The sequence below is a fragment of the Ceratosolen solmsi genome, unplaced genomic scaffold (genome assembly GCF_000503995.2).
Source record: "Ceratosolen solmsi marchali unplaced genomic scaffold, CerSol_1.0 scaffold10, whole genome shotgun sequence".
NCBI lineage: Eukaryota > Metazoa > Arthropoda > Insecta > Hymenoptera > Agaonidae > Ceratosolen > Ceratosolen solmsi.
The window spans coordinates 12,327,795-12,339,797 of NW_011948412.1; the positions used below are offsets into that span (position 1 = coordinate 12,327,795).

General features: G+C 25.8%; 1 protein-coding gene across 1 annotated transcript in view; it reads left to right on the plus strand.

The window, feature by feature from the left end:
* Piezo (piezo type mechanosensitive ion channel component) overlaps positions 1 to 12,003 on the plus strand; it is a 38,755-nt gene that overhangs the window by 3,454 nt on the left and 23,298 nt on the right. Inside the window, exons 2-5 of the mRNA XM_011496366.1 lie at positions 5,402 to 5,494; positions 8,378 to 8,593; positions 8,730 to 8,953; positions 9,777 to 10,208. Coding sequence (XP_011494668.1) covers positions 5,431 to 5,494; positions 8,378 to 8,593; positions 8,730 to 8,953; positions 9,777 to 10,208 — 936 coding nt within the window. The 5' untranslated portion in view covers positions 5,402 to 5,430. The remainder of the gene's footprint in view (positions 1 to 5,401; positions 5,495 to 8,377; positions 8,594 to 8,729; positions 8,954 to 9,776; positions 10,209 to 12,003) is intronic.

Here is a 12,003-nt window from a genome sequence, read left to right on the forward strand (position 1 = left end):
ATATATATATATATATATATATATAGGTGTGTATGTGTGCGCGCGCGCGCTCGCGTGTATATAACATTATGAATGAGCATATATATATATATATACCAAAAAGTTATCTAATGATAAAGTTGTTAATTTTAGTTTAGAAACAAAGTGAATTGTTTTATCATAAATAGATTAAGCAATAAAATTGTTTTAAAAAAAGTTAAAGGAAAACTATGTTTTTTTTTATATTACTGTATAAATATAATGATTTGGAATTCAAGCCAAAATTGTTGTTTAACTTTGCCATTTTAATAATAATAATTTTTCTCGTTAATAATTAATGATTAACATTGATCGAAAGCTTCGTAAAATTAGTGCACTAAAGTTGTTTGATGAAAGTTCTTGACGCAACACTAATGTTTCGTATACATGTACACTCTATTTTTTTAAATAATAGTATTGCGCGACATTATTAATATTCATTCTATTGCTTTTGTGAAAGATGTTAAAATAAAATAATGCCGTATTTAAGATGAAAAGCTGCAGATTAAAGTAAAGTTTATACAATCGATGCCAAATAGATAAAAATATTTAATGAAAATTATATTATAATAGTAATTTGTATCTTCATGTTAATAATATAATACTATTATTATTGCTATCATATAATAATAAATATTAAAAATATCTTTATATAATAATAATAATAGATTGTTCATTTCATCAATTAAGCAACTAGTTTATCGAATAGATTTTATATTGAAAACTTAAGATCCATAAGTTGAAGGTAATTGTAATTCCATATAAAGTTTGTGTATAAAATTACGTTGATTGAATTAAATGTTTGAAACAAAAAATTCGCATATTCTTTTATTCTGAGCGTGCAATCGTTGCTTTCGAAAATATAACAAAGAAAATTGCAAACCCTTGAAAAAATTCTTTTGATCAAATTCTTAAAATATTTGTACTTAAAAAATGTTAAGTTTCAATTATAAAAGGCCAATTTTATAGTCTTAGTAGAAGAAATTTGTATCAGACTTTTCCTATGTAATTATTATAATATTAAGAATTATATTAATATTTAAAATAGGATAAAATTAAATACAAAGCTGATTATTTAGTATGATAGATGTAAAATATTTAACGTCTCAAAGTATGGAATAAACAAGATATTTGATTTATTAAAAAAATGTTAAACACTAAAGCTTATATAAACAAACGAAGTGTAATACGAAAATTGAAGAGAAATGCAGTTATCCTATTAATATTTTGTACAAATACAATGTTTCTTATGCCTTTAAGTTTAAAAGCATGAAGGAAAATATAGGAAAGTATATGATTATAGATTATATTTATTAACTTATTATTATCATATATAATATTTCATATTGATTTTGTAATTTTTTAAATATCAACCATAAAATATTACGTTACTTAATGACACGAGTTATGTATTACAAAAGATCGTTAACCTTAATTTACAATTACAATTTTATGTTTTTGCACATTTACCTTCATTTATTATTATTTTATAAGAACGGAAAAAGTCTGTAAATATATAATATTTATGAAAAGACTGTCATGTACTTAAGGTATAATAATAATAATAATAATAATAATAATAATAATAATAATAATAATAATAATAATAATAATAATAATAATTTATTATCTTAAACACTTGATTCGAGAAAGTTTGATTAAATTTTGAAAAACAGATTAATTATATTTTTATCTTAATAAAATCTTTATTAGTTATTTTGTATTAAATTATATTAATTGATGAAAGTGAATGCATAAATACATCGTAAATATTATATGAAATAATGAATCATTTCAAAAATATCACTGACGTTAATATATTTTCATAACATTCCTAATACTCTATGACTTATTATATTGCAAATTTCTAATTTAAAAATTAATAGTTGATATTACATAATAATTTCAAAGCAAATACGGACTTGGCTATTAATTCAATTTGTGAATTAACAAGAATTTCTTTACTAATTAAAATTGTTCGACCAATATTTTATGCAATCGCATTAGTGTCGTGTAATTAATTTCTTAATTAGAATAAGTAGCATTCTTGAATGTGTATAGTCTTGGTGGGAAGAGAAGCTTTATAAGCTATTAGTGTCTTACATGCCCTCATTGTAACGAGTTGTTAATTAAAAAAATAAAAATTTCCCCGACAGCTCTTAATAAATAGAGGTATAATTCGATTGGACGAACGAATCCTTTCATAAACAGTAAAATTCGCAAATACACAGACTAATTAAACAGATGACATGCGTAAGATTCAATCAGTTAATGTTAACCTTCGACCCACGAGATTTCACTGGAGCTCTCATTACCAATTCAAACTCCACTCATTTATTATACCAAATTATGCGACAATTACGACCGCTTCAATTTGTTTTCCTTCGTGTTCGATGTGATAATATGCATATTACTTGGGGATTTGCGCATTGATTAACTAGGAGCGATGTCTCCATCATTTGAACATGGCATCGCACGAACGAACCTGCCCCGATATTAAAATACACATATGCATGCGCGAGCGAGTGATGAAGAAACGGCGGTCACTGGCGATTGTTGATGCTAAAACTTTTTAAATAGAAGCATGTTATTATACATCCCGTATAATCGCTTTATATTCACAGCTACGATAAAGAAAATAGTTTGTGATTTCATTAAAATTGCATGATAATTCTATTAATATTTTATTTATATAGTAAATACCATGACTGACTTAAGTTTGTTTGTTATTTTATAAAGAGTTGTATTGAACATTATTTATGTATTAAATACGGTATTGCGAGTGTGATATCATATCCTAACAATAATAATATATGTTATTACGAATTACGATGCTATTATGTCTGTACTCGTAATATAGGATTTAACTGTAAAAATGAAATTATTCCTTATTTTTATCGCAGTCTCTTATTATCTAATGTCATTTGCATTAGTAAAAAATAAAACAAAACAAAACAAAACAAAAAAAAAAAAAAGAAAACCTACTAAAGTAAGCTTATATATTATATGCATTGAATATTTATAATTATTGTTTCATCTCAATCGCTAAAGTATATAAAAATCCAAGTAAATGATGTAAAATATTTTATCTGCTTGATCATATCACTCTTTTGCTTTATTATAATCAATTTTTCTATCAAAACAAGAATAATAGCGATAAACCAAAGAATTAGTGACGTATTTTGATTTAAATTTAAATTTGATAATAAAAATAATATAAGATTAAAATGTGATATTATTATCAAACTGAGGGTATTGATTAGAGATAATATGTTGATGTAAATAGTTGATTATAAATAATTCCTAAATGATAGACAAAAGTCTTATATCCGTACGATGATAAATAGAAATGAGAAATACATTGTACAGAATACTTCCTTAATCACCAATCTAATAAATTTTATTATTCCTTTATCTTTTTCTTTTAAATAGTAAGAGACTCGACAACCTAAGACCATTACTATATTTGTAGTTCTCCGAAAAAAAAAAAATTTTTAATTTATATTATTTAGAAATTGTGTTGTGTATTGGTTACCATTAGTTAACCTTATACGTCGCAATCAAAGGAATATTATTTGTGTTTTGGTTATATATAATGTGAAATTTTCACGTCATATGAATGCTCATCAACCGCTTTTGAAATAAATATCATAAAAATACATATTTCTCAATATAATGCTTTATATTATTTAAAAATACATTATACTATTGTCATAAATGTTCAATTTATAAATTATCAGAAAAGAATAATTAGGAGATAAAAAAATAGGCAATATTAACTTATTATTATAAATCGATTATAGAATACAAAGGAAAATGTATATTTACTGCCAAGCGAAATATACACTAAGTGTAAATTAATTAGATTTAAATTAATGCGATATAAAGCAACTGTATTTTAAACTATCGATTAGTTTTATTGTCGGGATGAGGAAAAAAAAAAAGAAAAAAAAAAGAAAAAAAAATTTAACATTAGTATAATTATCTTAGTAGTAATAGCGTTTTTCTGTTCTACAGTAAGTTAGTTGTCTCTCGAAAGTTGGCTTATTGGATACGTCGGTAAGGCTGTGGTAGGGCGACCCTACCTTCAACATCGAGAGAGGATTACCGAAGACTTATTTCCTAATGGTACGCTATACTCGTTATTTGAGGGAAAGCGCAATATACTAGGAAGGAAGAGTACTTTGTGGTGATTCTTACGAGTATATAAATTTTCTGTCCACCTTAAAGGTTTGGTTCCCATCTGAAAGATGAATTTCTCTTTAGGAATCTATAATTAACATTTGACAGTTTATTAATGAATTAAGTTATAAATATGTTTAAATAGGATACGGATTTCAATGCATCTTTGGAGCTTTAATAATAATATTTATACACATGATGATATAGGCATTTATATCTATATTAGTCTTCAATTTGATAATTAAAGTCAATAGAGTAAATAACATTATTGTTATTAAACTGTATTGCAATAAAAATTCATAATTATATTGTCATTTAGCATATTTTCTTAGCGAATTCATAATAATAATACATTATCCTCCATATCAATTTCAATGATAGAAAATATTTTTAAAAGTCGGATCTTAAGTCACATTACAATGGATTGATTGACTATTTGAAATTGATAGTATATCGCATATAGCATTTTGTCCGAACTCTTATCCAAACAGGCAGTCTTTTTTTCAATCAACTCAACCGGATGGGATTGGTCGCATTATTGTCAGTTAGTTAAAATTAGAGCACATCGACTGTCCGAAATTTCCCCATAGAACTTCATTTGCTGGTTGAATAAACTAAATAATAAAAAAAAAAAAAAAAAAAAAAAAAAAAAAAAAATTAAAAAAAAAAAAAAAAAAAAAAAAAACTAATAAAAAATTAAAAAAAAAAAAAAAGAAAAGTAAAATAAAAAAAAATATAATAAATTAACTTATTGATATACCATAGATTATGTTCGCATTGAATAAATTTATTTATCGTGGTGTACATAATGTTTTTAAATCGAGTTTCTTTTGATATGTTGCATTTAAGCAAATTTTTCTTTACGTCACTTAACGATCTTTTTAACTCTGAAAATCAGACTTTACTATATATTTACGAGTTAAGCAACTATTTTATGGATAAATCGTAATTGACGTTATTGAAATATTTAAATATGATATATATATATATATATATATATATATATGTTTTTAATTTCAATTTATAATTTAGAAATATATTATCAGCAATCTATATATTCATTCGTTTTATCGTCTAATTCAACTTTTCTTCCTATCACAACTGTTAACGTATGTTAATTAAAAATAATTGGATATAACGAATCTTTTTCAAATTTCATTTAAATATGTTTTTAATGTTGGTATAATTATTCTTATTACAGGATAGGGAAGCAGGCAGTTGGACGAAACTATGACGAGATATTGGTTAAACGTTGCCTTAATCAGGATTATTTTACCTGTGATCCTAATAGCATGTGAGTTTCAACATTATAGAATAATTATATTAATAAAACAATGCTGAATAACTATTTAGGCTAAAGTTTATCTTATGTCAAAATAAAGCTTATTTGCTAAATAAAAGGTTTCATTTAACTTGAGCACTATAAATAATTTATATTTGTCGATATTTAAACAAAAAAAACAAAAACAAAAACAAAAAAAAAACAAAAAAAAATTCGTGTAATGACATTTTTTTTTTTTTTTTTTTTTTTTGCATTATATGTAAGTCAAAATGTTTTATGGGTTATCTTTATTTAATAAAGTAGTTAGCTCACGTTTAATTGATTTATATTTTTAGTTTTAAAAAGTTTATCTTACATACTAACGCGATTGTATTTAAAAAAAATTGATTGACTTTTAAAGTTATAGATGGTAAAATGAGATTTTTTTTTTCTTTGTTTTTTTTTTTTTTTCGAAAACTATATTATTATTATATGTTGCGTCGAGAAAATTAATCGACAAGTAATAACGGTTGAGCTATCGATTAATCGCAACTATAACTATGGGAATTGAAATTGTAGGATAAATTTCATACAAAATTATATAAATTTACAAAATTTACAATGATTTCTCTCTAATTCTTTATATTAAAGTAAATTTATATTTTATTATTATATAAGCTGAATTGTTATTCATTATAGTGAAAGATTAATGAAATTGGGTCATTATTTTATTATGAAAGCCTTATTGAAATCCTTAATGTCAGTTGTAGGCACAAACCTGGCATTGCTCGTGCACTCAACAACTCACATTATTAATAATAAAATGATATAAATTTTAATTACGAGCCCAATGCATTTATTGAAAAATATGGCAGTTGATTTAATAAAGGAAATTGTTGATTAGAGATTCTTGATATATATAACTTAGTATATTGTTACTCTCGACAAATAATCTAAAATGACAGCCGGAAAATACAGATTTTCTAAATTTAGACTTAGGGTAAGCTGCGGACAAAAATTCGTGTCGCCGTCTCCGATGATATTACTCGCGACATTCAAAGATTTCCAAATTTTCAACTACAATCGCTCGATATTTATTTGTATGAAATGCCAATTATTAAAATTGTTTAAACTATTATTTATCTAAAGTAAATTCTAATTTGAAGGACACTTCCTTATTATTATGAAAGGCGGGATGTTTAGTATTAAAAGCCTACGTATAAAATTAAAGTTTAATTGTCGTTAAAGGATGATTTGTAGTTTGTAGATCGTATGAGAAAAAAGTAAAAAGTTTAAAATAATCATTCTCAAGCACTCCTTAACGATATATTAAGTTTGTTTTACATCGTTCTCGTAAACTTTGAAAATAACTAACAACTATATTTGAAGAAGATTAAAGCAATTTAAATAACTTGAGCTTACCGAAATAAGAATTTTTTTAAATAGAATTTCAGTATAAAAAAGTCTCTATAAGTATCCCTCGAGACCTAATACAGCGTGTATAATGCGTTATTCTCCTGCAGACTTGATAGTCATTTTCGTTTGTACAGGGGGAACGCAAACGCTTTGTTTTATTGTATCGGGGAGAAAGCATGCGTGTAATATCATCATTCGCGCTTTCTTCACTTTATGCTTTAAAAGCGTCGCATGAAAAACCTTCCCACTCTTTTATATCTTTTTCTAACTCGATAGTAAAAGCAGGTTACAATCGTTTGTATCGAAGGATTTATAACACCTCGGTCATAAACGGTATTTTCTACTAGTACACTCGTTCTCATACTATTACTATTACTATACTGTGCGATATATTATTTTTCATTTTGTGCATTTGGAAATTTGGTAGTGCACTGCGTGCATACTTATTCATGCTTCTTTACGAACCTTAACAGCGTTTTACAATGTGCTTCTTTTTTTTCTTTTTCTTTTTTTTTTAATATGTAATATATTAGATTTTTTTATATTACGAACAACTGTCATCATTATGTTAATAGTGATATTTTACCCTTTTTTTTTTTCTTTTTTTTTGTTTTTGTTTTTTTTTTGTTTTTTTTTTTTTGTTTGTTTTTGTTTTTTATTTTTGTTTTTGTTTTTGTTTTTGTTTTTTATTCTTCTTTTGTTTATTCGTTAAAGATACATATTAACTTATATTTGGCATTTAACTAAAAGAAGATAACTGTCTTAATACTGCAGGATAGTGGATTAAATTAGATTAAAAATATGAAGAAAAAGAATTGAGTACATTTTGCTCAAAAAATGATTTCCTTGAATTTATTCTAGAGCTAATTAAGAAGACCATTTTTCACTCTCTTATTAATAAATTGTTAATAATTTTCCAGATGAAAATTAATGGCTTGGATATGAGCATTATTCCGAACACGAAGAATTGTCGAATGATATTTTTAATATTTATTTAATTTGATGATATTTTAGACATTTAAGATAGCGCATATTATGATTAAATGTCGTTCTTCTATTAACGCGACAACTACTAATATTTTGATTAATTACTTTTATTTATTTTTATTTATTTTTTATTTATTCTCGCAGCTTTCATATTTCTTTTCGTTTATTTATTTTCATTTAGACCTTTACAATTATAGTTCTATGGTATTTTAATAGACGTCTCTAATAGAATATTGTACTGTGTAAATGTATGTTTTGTCAGCAATGTTGCAAATTATAGACTAATTGCGATGTAAATAATTACTTCCTGCGTATTAACAACAACATATTGTATGCATAGAAATAATAAGATTACGAATGCAAATTGTATATTCAAAGATTTTTCAGCATTTGTCAAACCAACTGGTTAAAGGGAAAAAGAAAAATTATCTGTTTGATTACTTTGAATTGCATTCAAACGTATACGTCGATCTTATCGAACCCCTATCGATTAACCGACTCTTTTTATTTTAGGTGCATTATGGCGACCAGTAGGCCTGTCGCTGGTATACCTGGCACTTGCGTTCGTTTCACCATTTGTGCCGGTGCCGACATACAACTCCATGCACGGTCACACCGGACTTTTTCTAAAGATCTGCATAGGCCTCAGTTTCATCGTTTCCGTCACTCAGTTAACGTTCCACGTAGTCCTCTTGGCTCTCCCTCCTTATGGGCATTTTTTAAAAAATTGTAATTAATATTACGCAAAATATTTCACACTCGCTCCAAAGCCATTCATTATAACATTGTCTTTCATTATTAACATTTGTGCATCTTATGGAATTAATAGCCACGTTTTAGTAACGCACTGTTACTTGGTTCACAGGCGATTTCGTCGAAAAACTTGTGAGGCACATTGGCCTCGTGAGATTAGATGATGCGTCGCTATGGGTAGTATTCTTTTGGCTTACACCAGAGATCATTGTATTGCCATCAAGTGTATTTATTTATTATTTATGCCGTCGATTTGTCAACTCTCCACTCGCAGACGATGATGATAATGCTTCGCTACAACGCTTTCTAAAGAAATCCAAAGAGCGATCATCCAAGGTTTTCATTATTATTTAAATAATGAATTTTTAATATATACTTTTACAATAATTAATTTAATATAATAAATCAGACATTTTTATCATTAATTTTGAAGTTTTTTTTTTTTTTTTTTTTTTTTTTTTTTTTATTTTTTTTTTAAATTTTTTTTTTTTTTTTTTTTTTTTTTTTGTAGAATATGTAATCTTATAGTAACGAAAATTGAAAGAAAATTTTAAATTCTATGCAATTTATAATTTAGCCCATTTGACATTTAAAAATCTTGAATTACAATTCTTTTAGTATTTCTTAAATTCTTTTTAATTTAGTTTAATTCGATGATGAAAAAATACAACTTTGCTTTCACCGATTTTCATAAAACAAGTAGACGCCTGAAATATATTAATACCTTACTATACAACGCTTTTATAGATATTTTAATTAGTAAACAATCTTTTGATTAAAGTAGCTCCTTTCGATTGCAATTGATTGATATCGATGAAAGTGAAATTAAGAAAATTGTCATTGTAGATGCTATCACCATATTACTTATCATTCTCTTTATTCAAAATTAATCGCGTCTCTGAATTTTTTTATAATATTCATCTAGGACCTAATATCATCCAACAGAATAAAAAATGATGATTTTACGATTCAAGATTTTGAAAATGTATACTACAAATTGAACAATGCTGTTTGTGCATGTAATACTTTAAAAAATATTTTGCATTGCTTTTGAATATTCAATAAACCTACAGCAACTTATTTAATTATTAAGATTTTTATTTTACAATATTGTCATGCTACATACACAATAATAAATGACCGATCAATAATTGTGCAGATAATAAATTTTCTGGGTGGTATCGGCACCTACATCGTCTTAGTGGCCCTTTGCTGTACAGCCTCTTTGAAGCCCTCGATCGAGGGTGCTTTGTATTTCGTCGTGTTCATCGGCTCGGCAACCTGGTGGGCCTTTCACCGGGAGCTGCGTCATGGTTTCGCCGTCATCTGTCGGCTCCTAATGGCCATCGTCGCCGTGCACATCGTTGTGCTACTGTCCTATCAGAACCAATGGCCCCAGGAGTACTTGCCAATCAATAGTACTTGGGTCAGGTATTTTGGCTTGGGAGCCATTTACGAGACTAGCTGCATCGACCCAAGAAATATAAAATACATCAATAATAGCGACTGGTCCATCTACGCCGACTCCATTAGGCTATTTTTGCTTTACTTCGTATTAGCATTGCAGTCAATATTTCTGTTCAAGAAGCCGGTATGTTGTAAATTTAAGCTCACCTCAAACACTATGAACACTTTAATTAAGTTTTGTGCCTGCAAATATAGAATTGATATGTTGTTGGAATATGCTTTCAAGTATTTATTGTAAATGAAAGGAAGTGGCTTAGTCTTGGGTGACTTTTCAATAATTAAGATTTTCTCAACATCATGCTTTTAAAGAAAAAAAAAATGATTAAATTATTCACGGAATTTTTATGTTAATTTCGCTTTGATAATTAAAAATTAATATTTTGATATATCGACTGAAAATTTGTCAAATAAATTATGTTACTTGATAAGAAATATTCTGATTCATTGTGTAGGATATTTTATTACGATTTTTTTCGATTTGTAATATGCTGATTAAGAACTATTCGTATAAACAAAAATTTTATCTAACTGTTTATACAACTGAAAATATCCTTCCTATCGTTTATAATAAGTTTGATTAATTTAATACTTGAGTCATTTTGTATAAATATTAAACTTTTCTAGTAAAAAAAGGGGATATTCATATGAAAATTGATGTTTTTTGCTCTTTATTATATTTTATAGTTACGACACTCCGATCAAATTATGTCATTGAATATACAATTGTAATAAAATATAATTTATTAATTCTCTTAACCTTGCATAATATGCATATGCATGTATAATATGCGTATCTATTTAAAGTAAATATTAACAAAATTTTAAAAGATATTATATAAGAGCTGAAAACATTTATATTTATATTGTGTACAAATATATGTCAATTACAATTTACAAACTCTTTTCCAAAGAATTTTCCAACTAACAAAATAAAAAATTACATTTCCTTTTTTAATTTTTATTTTAAATCTAATAATCATAGAATTATCAGTAAGTAACAAAATAAAATTCTTGAAACTGTAACTCGTAACTGTAAAGTGATGTTATTGAACTAAAAAAGTATGACTGACTTTTTAGATTTTCAACAGCTGCTCATTAAAAAAATTATAACAAAAGTTAACAAACAACAATTTAGAAATGAATTTGAATACAAGAGTATGTATATGTTTGTTTTAAAAGATTTCAAATAATCGATATTTTATGATACGCATACATATATATATATATATATATCGTGAATATGTATGTGGAATAATGTTGATATAAGTAAAATATATGAAAACTATGGTATACTGTAAATTAGCTATTCACACTCTGCATTAACGATCATAATAAGAAATTTATATATAACTTGCTGTAAGTTATTACATAATACATTAGTTTGCATTGAAAGACGAATATTGTTAAGTGAAATATAAAACTATATTTTATCCATAAATTATTGATCAATAGGCTCTCGAAAAACTACATAGAATTATTTATAATAAACTTCAAAGTATAATTACAAACACTTTTTATCGAACATAAATATGTATTTTTAATGAAATTTTTTTCATTTTATTACGATGGCATTGATTTTCTAAGTAATAAATTATTCAAATTATATGAAATTTATATTACAGAGATTATTGGTATAGCTTTTACCAATCTCAGATTAAACTGAAAGAAAAGAAGTTTTATTTGAAGATTTTCAAAGCTTTTATATTCATATACTTTACTTTTATCGCTCTCGGTATAAAGTACAACAATTAACCAATGCGCTAGTTAATAACAATAAGTGCATTAATAAGTGGAATGAATTTTATTTGCAACACTTTAAAAATAATTCACATTTACCTTCTCTTGGCAAGCTATTATTATATCCACTAATGCTAGTCACGATCGCAGCTATTTTATTTATATAAGCTGCGAAGAAATGG